Source organism: Malus sylvestris, chromosome 13 (assembly GCF_916048215.2).
Source record: "Malus sylvestris chromosome 13, drMalSylv7.2, whole genome shotgun sequence".
Taxonomy (NCBI): domain Eukaryota; kingdom Viridiplantae; phylum Streptophyta; class Magnoliopsida; order Rosales; family Rosaceae; genus Malus; species Malus sylvestris.
In genome coordinates this window covers 4,397,016-4,415,431 of record NC_062272.1, presented here as the reverse complement: position 1 = coordinate 4,415,431, position 18,416 = coordinate 4,397,016, and the positions used below count along the sequence as shown (strand labels likewise).

Here is an 18,416-nt window from a genome sequence, read left to right as displayed (position 1 = left end):
TGTAATCGGCACCTAAACAATCATGTGTCATTTCGAATAGGAAGGATTGGTTTATTTCATTTTTCTTTTGTCACAGAAGGGTAGTTTATCTTATACTTAAACAACCTAGTATCATTCCCATTTATTACTTTCTGATTCCAAGTTATTATCATCCCATAAATATAATCCACAGTGCTTCCCATTGATTCTTCAAACTAAATCAACTGAAAGGTTAGAAAGAGATCATAGATTAAGAAGCAAAAGCAACGAACCATCATTAAACGTTGTGATTGCCGACTGCCAAAGTAACATGTAATGAGAAATAGAACCACCATTCATTACTTTGTTCACCTGCTCACTACAACTATTGTGACATTACTCATCACTAAAAGAATAGAGAGAATAAACGGAAATCATTTCCCATAACTTATAAAATTTCATTGTCCTCCAAGCTCATCCCTTAACCAACAAAAAGAACTTGCCGTTGGAAAGAGACATCATACATATGTAGAGTATTCATAAATACAAGTTCTTTAAGCAAAGGGATCTCTTCTTCTTTTTTTTTTTTTTTTTTTTTTTTTTTTTTTTTTTAAGAATGGAGATTAGGTGTGTGAGACCCACTCCACAACTAACTTCAACAATCTGAATGTCTATTTTGTAAGTCTCGATTCATCGATCATCCTTGAAAAAAATTCAATCCAATTTGAAATCATTTGCCTATTAAATTATCACGATGAAATTTCAATATTTCTTAAAACTTAGTTTTCGTCAATTTCTTTAAACTCAATTAGATACCTTAAATATTTCCGATTTGATTAATATTTGGCAAGAATGATATATGAGGTGTGATGAGTAGATCTTATATTATGTATTTTATTCTTACCTTAGTATTAATTTATTAGTTATTTTGTGAGAATTTTGATACTTTGAATTATATTTATAATGTAGGACATTCGACTTCCTCTTAAGCAAAAAGTAGCCAACCGGATGAATTTTGGAGTGATTTCAATTGGAGGATATTCGTGTGTCTCTCAACTTATTCGTGTCAAAATTTCAGATTTTTCTACCATGCGGTTTATTTATGGTAATGAAATAAAGGAGCAGCATCCAGTGCTGTCAAAGTGATGTTTTTGGGCTTATCTGGGCTTTTTAAAGTCCAAGATGATGTCTTTTGGGTTCAAAGCCTTTTGCAATTATGTTCAGCACATCTCAAGCTTTAATTCATGTTGTTTTGGGCCTGCTTTGAAGCCCTAAAGATTTAGAAACGTGGCTAATTTGTGGCTAGACAGACTTCCCGTATTTGATTAGGATTATGTTTCCTAGTTTTTAGAAGACATTTTCTTGTAAGTATTTTAATTGTGTAGTAGTATAAATAAGACTTTTTAACCATTAGGGTAAGTATTTTAATTGTGTAGTAGTATAAATAAGACTTTTTAACCATTAGGGATCTTGGGGAGAGAAGAGAAGAACGCATAAATTTTGGAGAACTTTGCTAGGATTTGAAGATTTATATGTCAAGGTGTTTTCTATCTTTTTCTATTTTTTCTATTTTTCAATAAAATTCCTTTATTTTTTATGATTGTTCATAACTAATTCTTTTTTGCTAGAGCGAGGCCATGAGCCTTAACAAGAATATGTAGTTTATTTTTAATTTGCTTATGATATTATGCATGCAGGTTTGAATTATTAATCACCAATTTAAACTATCTAATTTTCTTGATGCTTGATCATCATTAGGATGTTTAGAAAAGTAATTTCATGCAATTTTGGTCGAAGGTCGATCCCTGAAATTGATGAAGGCTTCTTGTGGTTCATATATGCAAGTTCACTTAAGATAAATACCACGTTTTAAGGGTTGCGTAGTTTTTCAAAAGGTTTCACAAAGCTTAATGAGCCTTGCATGTTTAGATTTAAGCTGAATACCACAGACGAATTGTATGTTTGATATATGCTCTATGTTGGGGGTCCAAGTAGGCATATATTAAGAAAATCTAATCTTCAAATATGCTTGTGTAAGTCATAAGTAATTGGAAGAACAACATAGGATTGTTAAGGTGACGACGGAACCCTAGTACTTTCAAATTTTAATTTTTAAAAACTGTTTTCTTTTGGTTTATGTTATTTTACCAATTTATTTAATTATTTCTATTAAATTCGTTTTTATTATTTGAAATCACAAAATCAATTTTTTTTCAAAAACTATGTTTTAGGCAATTAATTAAGATTTGATTTGATATAAATTATTCATTCAATTCTTATGGAAAACGACTTTACTAGAGCTAACTTTATTACAATTATCTTATACTCTTACAAATATTTTATGTATTTTTATTCTTACTTTTACAGGTAATAAAAATCCCTATCAAAATGTAACTTTAAAAAAAAAACAATTCAAATCAAATTCGATATGACCCCACGGCCAACTCCCACTTTTTAAAACACATGGAGATTTCTTTTCTGAAGTCTGTTCACACTAAATGTGACGTGTGGCATGGTCCCACAAATGTAAAGTGTGATTATGATATATATGGTGTACCATGTACCTACATTTGCTGTATGTTCATAAATGATGTTTCAACGCTATGCATTATATTCTGCGACAAATAATTATCAATTCTAGCTATTTATATCAACTGTGTGCTTTTCACCCATCACATTTTATGGTAGCTTCTCCTTTTCTGTCAAAGAAAAACGTGCCAAAAATTGGAAGGAAATCCTCAAAGAGGCATTAACAACTAAAGTTGTACGTGAATTAAATTGCACATGCAAGACATAAGTTGCACGTCAGTTAAACTGTTATCGAATATATCGCGGAGGATACGAAATGTTGCTCCCTACAATCACTAAAGATGTGTGTATCCATATTTCTCGTTGCCAACTCAACATCGTTGCTCATCATCTTGCCCGCTATAGCCTGAGTATTGGCACTTCGAATGGTTTGATAGTCCTTTGTTTTTCATCGTCGATCTCCTCTATGATAGTCTTTTGTAGTTTGGTTTTATGCCTTTGTTAGTGGCGAAGCCAGGAATCGTCAAGGGGAAAGGCAAAACTTAAAAGGGTAAAATATCTCAAAAATGTAAACAACCAAATCTGAGTAGACAAGAGTAATATTGTTCATAATTTATCAATACAAACTAATATTCTAAAAAACGCTAGGCACTAACTGGGCGGCGGGCTAGGACCTAGCCTAGGCTTAGGTAGATTTACTTAAATTTATTATATATCATATAAATAAGTACCTATTGTACTTAATAAATGTACTATATTCTATAAATAAACATTGAACAATGCTTATGTTATTTAAAAAAAAAGATAACAAAATGTTTATGTAACATCTCACATCGCCCAGGGGAGTGATCCTTAAATGTATATTCTCATCCCTACCTAGCACGTGGCCTTTTGGGAGCTCACTGGCTATGAGTTCCGTAGGAACTCCGAAGTTAAGCGAGAAGGAGGCCAGAGCACTCCCAGGATGGGTGACCCACTGGGAAGTTGCTCGTGAGTTCCCAAAAACAAAACCGTGAGGGAATGGTAAGCCCAAAGCGGACAATATCGTGCTATGGTGGTAGAAAGGGCCCGGGATGTGGTGGACTCGGGCCGGGATGTGACAGTTTACACGTTATTTGGGAGTTTTTTATTATTATTATTAACGAACGATATTATTTATCTTAAGGGGGAATGCGTTAAACTTCACACCAGGCTAGCCACAATAAAGTGGTTCAGATTCACTTTTGACGATAATCGAGCTTAAGACTTTTTTACTTACAAGTAAAAGAAATATAACTAGACTGCAGTACCAAGTGATCTGCTATTTAAAAGTTTTAGGTAAATATTTTTATATGGAATACAATTTTTTTTTTTTGAATTGTTATGGCACTCCAAATTCCTCATTCTACACTCCAAATTTCTATATTTAGAAAGAAAAATACACTTGTGAGGAGTGTATAATGAAATTTTTGGAATGCCAATAACACTTTATATTCTTATTACTTTTTATCTTATTATTTTTATAAAAAAATTCAATATAAAATATTAACGTGACTCGTAACTTAACTGTAACCATAAAATATAGAAGGACGTGGAATTGAAATTGATATGGGATGGAAGGGCTGATAATACAAGTCCTTATATAAGAGTTAATTTTCTCTCTGCACGCATGCAGAGTGCTTTTAATGATTATTAATCGTTACGTACGAAGGGCATACCTACAGGTCGCTTTCTGGACCCATTCATATTTTGGTGAGATAGAAATAAGTGCATTCAAAGCTAATAGGTCTGCATGGACATTGGACTGGGAACCTTGATACCGTTTAGTACGTGGTACGGAATGAAATGGAGTGAGGAGATGTTCTGTCTCACTTATGGTGCGTCTAAAATAGGTGGAACGCGCTGTTCCACGAGACGAATTTTGGATGAATTTTCGTTCCACCTCACTCACTGGAACGACTCGTTCCACATCTGTGGAACACAAAATTATATTCTATTCGTCTCCTTCTTCTTCCTTCTTGTTTCCATCCGAAGGCATCTTTACTTCCTCTCCGTTCCATCCCGTCTTGTCCCGTCCCATCCCATTCTGTTCCGTCCGGTCCCGTCTGCATACCAAACGATTGGGAACCAAGGCAATAAATGTGTCATTGAGAGTCCCCAGAATCCTCCTTACAACTATTCCAGCAAGGTATAGAATATCGATGATATCGGAAATATCGGTAGTCCAAAAACGAGGAAATTTCAATGGAAATATCGAGATATTATCGATATCGATAAAAATTGAATAAAAACCACATAAATTGTAAAAAAAAAACATAGAGATTTTTATTGAAACTTTGCAGGATGTTTATTTAGTCAATTATCTATTAGTTTATCACAAAAAATTGGAAGTAAATGCATTGCATGATAGATATAACTGATTTAAGTTGATTATATAGTGAGTTAGCAAATATTGTAAGTGTAGAAAACATGTAGTAATTAATGAAAGAAGTTTAAACACACTATAATCATTTATATATAATGAATTAATACAATATTTTACACTTTATACATTGCATAGTAATATACATGAGTGACTTAGCAAGGTCTAAAATATTGATGATATCGGAAATATCGGTAGTCCAAAAACACGGAAATTTCGATAGAAATATCAGAATATTATGGATATTTTAGACCATGCCAGCAGGTATGGAAGAAAGTAGCAGGATTTACTTTATTCTTTTTATTAAATTAATAAGAAATAAGAAAAAAAAATTAGAATTAAATATTTTGAGATTTTTATTAAAATGATAAATTTGTTAGATTATATGTTAGATTAGGGAGCCAACAAAATTCGAACTCACGTTATGATGTAAGGACAACACTCATCTCCGCCATTTTAGTAGAACTAGGGGCACTTGCAAAGATATTTTGTTCATTTGGAAGTAAATGAATTGCAGTTTCGTCGTACGCTTAAATATACACACTAGTACGCTCAAACACTAATTAATTTAGTAATTTAATACGGTGTTAATCATTCATCTAGATAGGCTTTAAAAATAATCTCATATCCTAATTGTTCATTTCTTATGTTATATACAATCATAAATTATCTTTTAATGACAGTTTCCAGATATGTCATAACTTTATGATAAGTATCCGTAATCCCGAATGATTGGAATATGGTACGTTAATTGTGAGAAAGTAGCAATTTAGCTAATTTTGCACATTATTGGGGATTTAATTTTTGTAATTTTAACGAAAAGTTCTTGGTACTGTTTACTTTAACGAAACCATAATTTTACACTAAAAAGTCAATTCTAATACTATTTACTTTACTTTTTATTTTGTCTTTATCGTTAAAATTCAAAGTTTTCAAACATTAATTAGTTTTCTTTTTAATTTTTTGGCACATAGGTTCACATGGGGTTACTGCTAACTAATAATTAGTGTGTAGATTTTGTTTAGGTCAGACGATATCTCACCTCTAATCAAATGCGTGTTCTACATTGATTATGCATTTACCGCAATGCTAACATTTTACATAAAATAATCTGAAGAATATACTCTTTTACAAATCCCAACATTTTACAAAAAATTGTCGGCATATTCTCTTTTACAAATCTGCAGTGTGTGTGTATGCATGTATACTCTTTTACAAATCTTAACAATCAATTTTCGGTAGTCGGATGAAATGAATTTAAAAAAAATTAATAGATAAAAATTAACAAAGATATATTTGAGGTAAAAAAAGATATGTGAATAGTATTACCCTATATATATATATATATATATGTGTGTGTGTGTGTATATGTGTGTGTGTGTGCATGCCTTTAAGGAAACGGGCTCCATTTTTAAAAAAAACCAAAATTGGTTGTGGAACTCATTCTACATCGAACCTCAACGATCTGAACGGCCTATTTTGTAAGTATTGATTTCTGGATCATAAAATTCAATTCAATCCGAAATTATTTGTCAATTTAATTATCACGATGAAATTTTAATGTTTCTTAGAGAACAAAGTGTTCTTCAATTTTTTTTTAAATTCAATTAATAGATGTCTTAAATATTTCTGATTTGGCTAATATTTTGTAAGGATAATCTATGAGATGCAACTTGAAAAATAGATGATTCGAATCGTTAAAAATTCAATATCGTGTGAACTCCATTACTAATCTCCATTTTTAGAAAAAATAAAAATCTCTTTCCTTAAAAGACTTCCTATACAGGCATTTACAAACATAGGTACAATTGGCTTGTTAATAAAGTCCAACTCTCCAAACCGTATTGAAGTTTCAAATTTGAAATAAAGAATAAAAGCTCAACTACCTATTAGCTATAGCTCCACAACCTCGAGCTAAAAAATTCTCACAGTATCACTGTCCAGAAAGTATGGCAATTTCCCAGACATGCATTCACAAAAGAACAATATTTGACTACTCAAAGATGAGTAGGAACTCATACTCAAAATTTCTTAAAATTGTTCGTTGTCAATTTATAGAACTTCGTATTTATAATTAGAATCATTCATATTATAAATCACCATATAAAGATCGTCTCTGCAAAAAATCAATTAAAACTAAGGTCGTTTAGTCATCAAACTGTTTAAAAACAAATAAACAATATTATTAAAAGCATTACGAATCGTCTGTAATCTGAAGAATATACTCATTTACAAATCCCAACATTTTATAAAAACATTTCGGCATATTCTCTTTTACAAATCTGTAGTGTATGTGTGTATGCATGTATACTCTTTTACAAATCTTAACATTTGGTTTTCGATAGTCAGATCAAATGAATTAAAAAAAATGGATAAAAATGAACAAAGATATGTCTAAGGTAAAAAAAGGTATGTGAATAACATTACCCTATATATATGTGTGTGTGTGTGTGTGCTCGCGCGTGCGCAGGCCCTTTAAGGGAACGGGTCCCATTTTTTCAAAAAATGAGAATTGGTCGTGGGACCCACTTCACATCAAACTTCAAGGATCCGAACCGCCTATTTTGTAAGTATTGATTTCTAGATCATCTTTACAAAAATTCATTTCAATCCGAAATTATTTGCTAATTAATTATCACGATAAAATTTCAATGTTTTTTAGAGAACAAAGTGTTCATCAATTTTTTTAAATTCAATTAATAGATGTCTCAAATATTTCCGATTTGGCTAATATTTTGTAAGGATGATCTATGAGGTGCAACTTGAAAAATAGATGATTCGAATCGTTAAAAATTCAATATCGTGTGGACCCGATTATTAATCTCCATTTTTAGAAAAAAAATAAAAATCTCTTTCCTTAAAGACTTCCTATATAAGCATTTACAAACATAGCTACAATTGGCCGGGTAATAAAGTCCAACTCTCCAAACCATGTTAAAATTTCAAATTTGAAATAAATAGTAAAAGCTCAACTACATATTAGCTCTAGCTCCACAACCTCGAGCTAAAAAATTCTCACATTATCACTGTCCAAAAAGTAAGGCAATTTCCCAGACATGCAATCACAAAAGAACAATATTTGACTACTCAAAGATGAGTAGGAACTCATACTTAAAATTTCTCAAAATTGTTCGTTGTCAATTTATAGAATTTCGTATTTATAATCAAAATTGTTCATATTATAAATCACCCTATAAAGATTGTCTTTGCAAAAAATCAATTAAAACTAAGGTCGTTTAGTCATCAAACTGTTTAAAAACAAATGAACAATATTGGTACAAGTATTACGAACCGTCTATGTATTTACTACAATAGATTAACCAAATAACCTTAGTTTTAATTTATTTTTTGCAGAGATATCTTTACAATGTGATTCATAATATGAATGGTTATGATCATAAGCTCAAAGTTGTATGATTAAAACACTAAGAGTTTTGATAGGAGTTCCTACTCACCTTTGAGTAGCCAAGTATTGTTCTTCATAAAATAGCAATATACACGCAACGCTAACAGCCACAAGATTCCAATCATCGTAATTAGTGGAATATGATCCTCTTCGGATACTTTTTGTGGGGATTCGGATGATCAATCAATCGTGTCCTTTTATCGTACATTGTACAGTAAAAAATAATTTTAAATATAAATAATATTTAACGAAAACTGACCTCATGATGTACGATAAACAGACACAATTGATTTATTCCTGGATTCCCACAAAAAATATTCGAAGAGGATCCTCGTCCGTAATTAGTAATAGTATACCATCGATCGATTATATATTCACTGCTACTATGTACGATTTAGTTGGATTTGAAAAGCCAAGTCATAAATTGGCACAGCAAAAATAAAATGGACGCCACTTGTATCCACCTACTATTTAATTCTTTATGCGTCGTTTATATATATATATATGTGTGTGTGTGTGTGTTGGCCTCACCCTTTCTGGTTTTCCAACATTAATCTAGGCCAAATTAAGCTTTGAGAGATTACATATCCTTGCTTTATAGGCTTAGAGCAACGTAGCTAGCTAGGTTTCAAACTAATGGGGAGGTCTCCATGCTGGGAAAAAGTGGGTTTGAAAAAGGGACCGTGGACTCCAGAAGAAGACCAAAAGCTCTTAACTTACATAGAAGAGCATGGCCATGGAAGCTGGCAAGCCTTGCCAGCAAAAGCAGGTGATTCCTCCACACTAAACTTAATCAGCTTGTCTTAGGGTAAATAGTAAACGAAAAGGTTAATTATAAGACATGCATGCAGCATGCCGGAGATAGTTCCCTTTTATTTTTTCCATGCACGTCCATGTTAATTTTGGGTGGTTTTGTGATGTAAAACTAGGGCTCCAAAGATGTGGGAAGAGCTGTCGACTAAGGTGGTCTAATTACCTGAGGCCCGATATCAAAAGAGGAAATTTCAATTTGCAAGAAGCGCAGACCATCATTCAGCTCCATGCTCTTGTCGGAAATAGGTAAATTAATTTAACTTTAATATCTAAATATAATTTGTAATTTGTACAGTGATCAACTGATCACGACTCTATGTCATCGTGCACTCCAACAGGACTATATAGTACTCTCTCTCTCTCTCTCTCTCTCTCCCCTCCAGTTATATACATCGTTCAACCCATGTATATCACATCTGTTTCTACGTGTGTGTGTGTGTATATAGTAATAATATTCTTCTTTATTATCTTCTTCATTAATATCACTAGAGTAATACTAAGAAGATTAAATTTTATAAATTAAATGACATGTAAATTAACGATTGAATTATTACTTAAACATTGATAAACGTGCTCATTTTTTATTGTTGACATATCATTTAGTTTATAAATCTAGTCTCCCTAACATTACTGATATCAGTATATTCTTGCTAATTCTAACACGTGTGTACTAATATATAGATATTCTCCTTTTACCATCTTCTCCATTAGTACAACACGCACAGTCCTAATACTGTCCTCATCTTCTCCATCATTAATTAATTACTAATTTAGTTAATCCTTTATATGTTAAGCCATGAAAAAAGATAAATAGTATGCACTTTGTTAGATTTGTACTCAATGATTAATTCACTGATCTCAGGTGGTCAGCTATAGCAAGCCATTTGCCGAAGAGGACAGACAACGAGATCAAAAACTACTGGAACACACATCTCAAGAAGAGACTAACCAAGATGGGCATCGACCCGATGACTCACAAGCTGAAGCACCACGAGGGTTATGCCAAGGACTCAGCCAACATAAGCCACATGGCGCAGTGGGAGAGTGCCAGGCTCGAAGCCGAGGCCAGACTTGGCAAGGAATCCAAGCTTGTCATCACCAACGCTAACCCTTTCCAACACCACCTCATGATCTGCAGCTCCCCCAACCCTGCTCACCAAGTAGTACACGTCAGCAACGCCCCGCCGGCGCTTCCGTGCCTGGATGTGCTCAAAGCATGGCGAGAGGGATGCTCGTTGACAACAAACTCAACAATTAGAAACAATGTTAACAGTACAATGTTTTCAGGTGGTTCTATGACGGCCGTGGACGACCTTGAATCTCCGACGTCCACGTTGCACTTGAGGCACGTTAATAACGCGTTTAATCCTCCTCCCATGCTAAACATAAACAATGTTTTTCCATGCGAGTCCGGGGTGTTGCAGAACAATGATAATGTTACCTATGGTTGTACGGATGCTAGTGCTGCATGGTTTGCGGACGGTTTTAGGTCAGGGAATGTTGATGAGGAGGAGAATGTGGTTGTGCCAGCTGAGCTCTCAAGTAAGGTCATGGAGGGTTTCACGGATGTTTTGGTTTACGACTCAGAGGATCATCAGCAGAACGCGTTGCTGGGCGGAGAGATCTCTGGAAATGGTGGCGACGACGGAAGCTGCGGCGGTCGCGGCTTTGAAGAGAACAGGAATTACTGGAACAGTATACTCAATTTGGTTAATGCTTCAGCGTCTGGGTCGCCTGTGTTTGGACGTTTCAGAGTCTAGGTAAGGTAACTGTATCGGAGCTAGGGTTGATGATTAGGGATTAATTAACCAAGTGTAATAAGGAGTTGTTGTCTGTAGTTTTAAATAACAAGTCATTTGATCAACCAGAAAATATCAAGCACTTTAGTTTTTATTAATGTGTTATTTGATTATTCGAAAACAAAATCATTTACAACTTTATCATATCATACTACAAAACTATTTCACTTCATTACTTTTATAGAAAACTAGATTTTAATTCTTAAATAAGATGAAGTTTAGAAAATGTCTGATACAAAATTGAAAATTGATTTTAGTCTTTAGACTCTATTTAATGCCAACATATGTATTCAATGTCTCTTTTTTTATTTATAATTTTATGAATATAAATTTTATGAAAATATTATAAATTTTAATTCTCATTATGGTAAGCATCTTATATAAGAAAATATTTTCGTAGAGATTTTTCGGTACAGTTATGTTTTTACATATTTTCTTATTTGCCACTAATTCATTACAATATATTTAGGTACGAACATTTCGGTACACTGAGTTAGTATAATATGTTTAGGTACAGACATTTTGGTACACTAGTTTAGTATAATATATTTAGGTACCGACATTTCGGTATACTAGTTTAGTATCAAATAGTTAGGTACGAAATTTTCGGTACATTTTTTTTTTTTTTACATATTTGCTTATGTGTCACTAATTAACTACAATATATTTAGGTACGAGCATTTCGGTACACTAATTTAGTAAAATATATTATGATACAGACGTTTAGGCCCACTAATTAGAGAAAGTTAAATAAAATTAATGAATTAAAATGTGTATAATAATAAATTTAAAATTTAATGTAATAACATTAAATATGTTATCTATTAAATATAAAAACAAAAATATAATATGAATTTGAATAAAGTACACATTAAGGGACTAAAATTAATATTCAATCTAACACCAAATTTTTATTAAATTTTAATCTTCTCAAAGAATTAAAGTTCAAAAACCCCAATAATTTGAATACAATAAAAGTTCTGTATAGTTATATGTTGAGATCAAATCTATTTATGACCATAAAGAGGTTATTAGTTAATAGAGGTGCAGCTAAACTTTTATTTTTTTTACTTAGTCATCATTTATTGAAAGTTGTCTGAATACAAATAACTACATTAGTAGTTTAGCATTACTCATTTGCAAAATCTGATTAATTCAAATGATATAGCTATCCACATTAAATGTCACCTATGATGGTATGAAAATTTGGTACAAAAACATAGTATGTGTTGATGCACAAAACCGGAGGTCTTGGAACAACGTAAATCCGACCGTGAATCTGCAAGAAATGTATATAACACAAGATGTATCGTGATTCACCCCAAGGTTTGGGCTACGTCCACACTGATTATGTATTTATCTGAGGGAGAGAGAGCTCTGAGAGTGAGAGCTTTGAGAGGGGGTGAGATGGCCTAGGAAATGGCCTCCCTTAATTGTGAGGGTGATGGGTCATTTTATAGAATAAGGACTCCTCACCATTTACATATTTGCCCCTTCCTTTATTACATAATTACATTTAAGTCCCCCAAGTATTTGTACAAGATCTAAATACGGAGGCCCTAAATATGGTATAAACAGTAGTCCCCCAGGTCTTCAGTCAAGAGAGTCTTTTGGCTGGAGACTTGAAATTCAGTGTATGTGTGGGCCGAAGTAACTAGATGTTGCTTTGAACTGATGTTTAATATGAGGCGGTGCTCAATCTGAAATGATGTTCAACTAGAAGTAACACATGATGCGAGGCTGCGAGGCTCATGGCTTATGTTGCCTTGGTTGACTCGGCTTGTGGCGTTGACGGTGAGGGAGTCCCTTTTATAGAATAAGGGCTCGCTTTTCATTACATGAATGATGGGCTAGAGTTGATACTCTCTAATAAAGGTGATGGAGTCCCTTTTATAGAATAAGGGCTCGCTCCTCAATACATGAATGATGGGTTAGGAGTGATGTTCGCGGCGAGACGGTTGCTCAGCAGGCGGCGATGCTCTCTAATGAAGGTGAGGGAGTTCCTTTTATAAAATAAGGTCTCGCTCCTTAGTACATGAATAATGGATGCTCTCTAATGAAAGTGAATGAGTCATTTTTATAAAATAAGGGCTCGCTCCTTAGTACATAAATAATAGGCTAAGTCCCCCAAGTATTTTTTATGAGGCCCAGTTGAGGCCCAATATATAATGTATAGTGTAGTCCCCCAAGTCTTCGGTCAATAGAGTATGTTGGCTGGAGACTTCAAATTGAATCCATGTATGGGTCGAAGAGGCGGTTGTTCGGAGGCGGTATTTGTATACCCTGCACTGAAGCTTTGTAGGTGAAGCTTTGCAAGTGAAGCTTTGAAGTTGGAGCTCTGTAAATGAAGCTTTTGAAGCTAGAGCTTTTGTAAATGAAATTTTTGAAGCTAGAGCTCTGTAAATGAAGCTTTTAAAGCTAGAGCTTTTGTAAATGAAGCTTTTGAAGCTAGACCTCTGTAAATGACGCTTTCGAAGCTGGAGCTTTTGTAAATGAAGCTTTTGAAGTTAGAACTTTGTAAATTAAGCTTTTGAAGTTAGAGCTCTGTAAATGAAGCTTTTAAAGCTGGTAGACATGAGTGATGCTCATGAATGTTTGATTGACATGAGTGATGTTCATGGATGTTGACATGAGTGATGCTCATGAATGTTTATATATGATTGATATGAGTGATGCTCATGAATGTTTATGTATGAATGACATGAGTAATGCTCATGTATAATTTGGAGTACTGGGCGTACTTTTGATCACCTGGTTGGTGGCATCAAGGAGAGTACGGGTTGTACATTTCATCACCTAGTTGGTGGCATGAATGGCTAGTTGCCAAATGATATTTAGAGTACGGGTTGTACATTTCATCACTTGGTTGGTGGCATGAATGGCTAGTTACCAAATGATATTAGAGTACGGGTTGTACATTTCATCACCTGGTTGGTGGTAATAGCGGCAGGTTGCCGAATAATTGTGGAGTACTGGGTGTACTTTTGATCACCTGGTTGGTGGTAATAGCGGCAGGTTGCCGAATAATTGTGGAGTACTGAGCGTACTTTTGATCGCCTGGTTGGAGCTATTTTGGGCTTATGGGTCTTCGCCCTCTACACAACATTCCAGCCCATTTATTTTGGGCTTTGCCCTTTTTTTTATTAGCCTCTGATGGGGTTTATACAGATGTTTCCGAAAGATAAGGAAAATAAATTACATCATTCTGGTGGGGTGTTTATTCCTTGCTTTTGCTTTCTCGTTTGCTTTCTGCTTTTGGTTTTTTTTTTTATTTGCTTTTGTTCCTATTTCCCACTGTGCCTTTCTTTTGCTTTTACTGCATTTATTATTTCTTTGCTGAGGTCCAGGTGCTTTAGCCTTTGCAGATGGCAGACAAAAGTAAAGTTCTCTTTACTTTGCTTTACTTTGCAGATTGCAGATGGCGGGGGCATGGACTTGTCTTTCTTCTCTTTTCCTCTTTACACACAGTCACAGTCAGCACCCCATTCTCCATCGCTGCTTTCACCTGATCAATCTTCGCGTTCTCCGGCAGCCTGAACCTCCTTATGAACTTGCCGCTGCTCCTCTCCACCCTGTGCCACTTGTCGTTCTTAGCCTCCTTCTGCTTGACGGAGTCGTGCTGGGCGTGGTTGTCGACGAAAATTAATGTCGTCGTTGGTGTTGATGGAGAGGTCAACGGAGAATCTTCCCATCCCAAGGATAAAAACCAGCTGACAGGAACTCTCGACCAATACCCTTTTCTCGTGGCATTGCTCGTGAACCTCATTATTTACATCGCAAGAATTAATGTCAAGTGTAACAAAACCATTGGGATTCAAATCATAAAGACTAGTGGTGCTCTCTCTTTTGAACCACTTTTAGAAAGCTCAGATGCGAGTGCCGCCAATGGAGGTTTTCACGACAAGGATGACATCAGTCAAGAAAGAGGGCCCATTTGGGCAGAGTTGGGCAGAGTTGAGCAAGAGAAAGGGTCCACCTTTCCCTTTGGAGCAGCCTCATCGTTCACTACCCAGCCATTTCCAACAATTTCTAGCTGACCATTCTTCACCAAATTTGTGAATGACTCCTTTTTAAGATCAGAGGAGTCCCTCTACCATCTTTCCAGATAAGACATCTCTTCCCATATATACTGCGCTGGGAATCCTTAGAAAGCGTATCGACAATGGTGTCAAGAATATGCCTGGGTTGCCTATCTTAGTACTATTCGACTGTAAGCTTCCAGCCGGGATCGTTATGCGAATGGGGCACCACAAACACCTCCAACTTCTCAGAGTCCCATTCATCCCCTTTATAGCTCACCCGCTACCCTTGCTTCCACGGCTCACCGTCCAAATCCGGGAATTCAATCTTGTCGTTACTGCGGATGATGACGATGAGAAATAGGAAAAGGGAGATCGAGAGGCCGATGATGAAGAAGTTTACGAAGATAAAGTCACGGATGGATGATCCAACCTCAGCCGCAACGCAGCGCTTGAGCCTCCGGCGCCACTCAGCCTCATCCTGAGGATTGCACTCCACGACCAGCATACGAGCCCCGCACAACACCGCTAGCTGGGTCAGGTGCTCAATGTGGGCTCTATGGAATAGGGGCGAGTCGACGATGACGCTGAGGTCCAGGCGGAGCTACATGAACGTAATTTGCCAGACGACGCTGTAGGACGTGTCGTTGAGCAGGAAGAAAACGGCGGCGGGGTGGGACTGGAGAGCTTGGAGCTTGTCGCGCACATCGTCTTTGTCGATGAGCGGGAATTTGAAGGTGGAGGATAAAGAGTGGGCCAGGGTGGATTTTCCTGTGCCCGGGTGGCCTTTCATTTGGCAATTGAATTCTGGGTCGATGATTAAGGGGCACTCAGAGGATTGGTACATCCAATTTAGGGGGCGGGGGGTGTTGGCGATTGGATCATCCAATTTGGGTATTTTGGCCTCTTTGGGGAAGTATTGTTTAGAGAGAGAGAATAAATTGTGGTTTTCTGGAAGAAGCCCAGGAAAGAGAATAAACTGTTGTTTAGGGAGTTTCTAGGTTTCTGCAGATTTTGCAGATTCACGGTCAAAGTGAAAAAATGAAAGAGAACCGACATAGTTTTTTGTATCGATTCCCATAGACGGCGCCAAATGTTGATGCACAAAACCGGAGGTCTTGAAACAACGTAAATCCGACCGTGAATCTGCAAGAAATGTAAATAACACAAGATGTATCGTGGTTCACCCTAATGTTTGGGCTACATCCACACTGATTATGTATTTATCTGAGGGAGAGAGAGCTTTGAGAGTGAGAGCTTTAAGAGGGGGTGATAGGGCCTAGGAAATGGGCTCCTTTAATTGTGAGGGTGAGGGGTCCTTTTATAGAATAAGGACTCCTCACTTATTACATATTTGCCCCTTCCTTTATCACATAATTACATTTAAGTCCCCCGAGTATTTGTACGAGATCTAAATACGGAGGCTGTAATACCTTGGAAAAAAAATTAAAAATATAGGATTATGTGGAAAAAAAAAATTTATTGTTAAGTAGGAAAAATATATTTAGGTGTGTGTGTGTGTGCGTGTGGGGGGAGATTCCCAAGTTTCACATGTGATACAGGCAAGATAGCTATACGGGTGAATTTGCCACTTGACATGCAGGGGGTTCCGGGGGAGTCCTCATATTTCCGAAAAACTCTCCATCTCTCTCTGGCACCGTGGTAAACTAGCCACCATCACCACCATTTCCTTGAATAATCTAACCTCAAAACCATATATCTCGAATCTATAGAGCATGTACAACGCGACTGGGTTCTTGCATTCACCATCGGTGCACTGTAAGACATAGTATTTTCGAAGCAGACCATCCAAGCTACCAAAACCATGAAAATGGGCGAACTCCAGCGAGTTGGAGACACATCCTCCTTTCAAACCTCCTGCAATCTGAATATGAATTGGCTCTATTCTTATATTACGTGGATTGCTCCTGTTGTTGTTTTAGATGAAGGTCGTATCATGCTTCGATTCAGGTGTGGGTTATTTTGCTTTGTTACTTTTCTTTTTCTGGTTAAATTTTCTGTAAGTTGATAGGTGAAATTTGTTGGTTTTTGGTACATGCAATTGGGTTTTGTTGTCATGCTGGAGTGGCATAGAAAAAAATGAATCAATTCTAATTGGGTTTAAGTATTTGAAGAAATTGGATTTTCGTAAGAGAAGAGTAAACTTGAAATTTGTTTGGATTTATTATTATTGAAACAAATGTCCATTACGGCATGTTTATGGACTTAAGAAACAACATGAGAACTGAATGGAAAACGGAATGAAATGGACAAACTACGCCCTAGGGAAATAATAGTCATGTTGTTCTTTTTGGGTAACATGTTCAATTCTAACAAGCATGAATAAATGTCATAGACTCATAAGAAATCTGTTCAAATGCTTAAGTGATGTGTGTGAAAAATCTCTTACAAACGACGAACTACGAATGGCTTGATCCCTTCGTAGGGTATGTAGGCAGTCTAACGAGACGGTTAGATGCAGCCACATATAAATAAATAAAATAATAATAATAATAATAATAACCCAAATTAAATATTGTGTTGGTTTTCTTTAACGAAAGAAATTTGTTGTGGTTAATAAAATAATTGAGATCATTCTTTTCTTGAAAGTTGGCTAAGAAAAATAATTTGGGCCTATCTTAATAATTAGCTTCCGAATTAGGAATTTTGGGTCGTTACAGAGGCCCTAAATATGGTATAAACAGTATGAATAGCATTACTCATTTTCAAAATATACCACTGGAAAAGGGAGACATCTAGTCTCTAATAGCTGCTGTATGTATGTATGAATTTATACAAAAAAACTACATAATGTAGCGTTGTTCAATTTAATGCCAAAAATTTAATTCTAAAAGTTGTAAACATGCTTGAGAAGTTAGAAACATTTTGGCTGGAACAACAACAACGTGCCATGTTACGAGTTATTAAGTATGTGCAAGCTCAAAGACATAACATTGACCCTAATAAATAAAATATTGTTCTGGACAATTTAGAAAAATATTTTATTTCATCTTAATTTTTTTTTGGTGACATTTCATATTTATAGACTTAATGATAATTACTATCTTGAGGTAAGTTTCTTAAGACGGAACTTAGAAAAATTATGTGAAATTTATTCTTATACAGAACTGGCTCAAGTTGGAACTAAAATGACTAGCTAGATGGAGGTACTTTCTATATAGTGTATCACTATAAAGACACATAAATGTGCACTAGTGATTTAAAGTGCAAAGTGCAGGAGTAGTAACATATATACAATGTTAGGGTTAACTTTCGTTTTTTTTTTTTTTCGCTAAGAAAAGGTGTATATTATAACTTCTTTGAAATGCAAATAACATTATAGGAAAATAGTAATGTCATAGAGAAATACACAATAAAACCCTTTCTTATTTTCATCTCAAACACACCAATATCATAGTGCAAAGGCTCCCTTCTCATATATATTGGCAACGAAAACAGGGGTCATCTACAGTACAAGCATCTGGGATTCT

At 35.3% G+C, this 18,416-nt stretch overlaps 2 protein-coding genes across 2 annotated transcripts; one reads left to right on the top strand and one right to left on the bottom strand.

Moving 5' to 3' along the window:
- The first annotated feature begins 8,813 nt into the window (after positions 1–8,813).
- LOC126595062 (transcription factor MYB16-like) lies at positions 8,814–10,998 on the top strand. Its single transcript, XM_050261395.1, has 3 exons — positions 8,814–9,063; positions 9,224–9,353; positions 9,970–10,998. Exons 1-3 carry the CDS (start codon positions 8,931–8,933, stop codon positions 10,865–10,867), a joined length of 1,161 nt encoding a protein of 386 aa, XP_050117352.1. The 5' UTR covers positions 8,814–8,930; the 3' UTR covers positions 10,868–10,998.
- A 3,308-nt stretch (positions 10,999–14,306) lies between these two features.
- LOC126596784 (16.6 kDa heat shock protein-like) lies at positions 14,307–14,672 on the bottom strand. Its single transcript, XM_050263447.1, has one exon. The coding sequence runs from the start codon at positions 14,670–14,672 to the stop codon at positions 14,307–14,309; it is 366 nt and encodes a 121-aa protein (XP_050119404.1).
- Between the last annotated feature and the right edge of the window lie 3,744 nt (positions 14,673–18,416).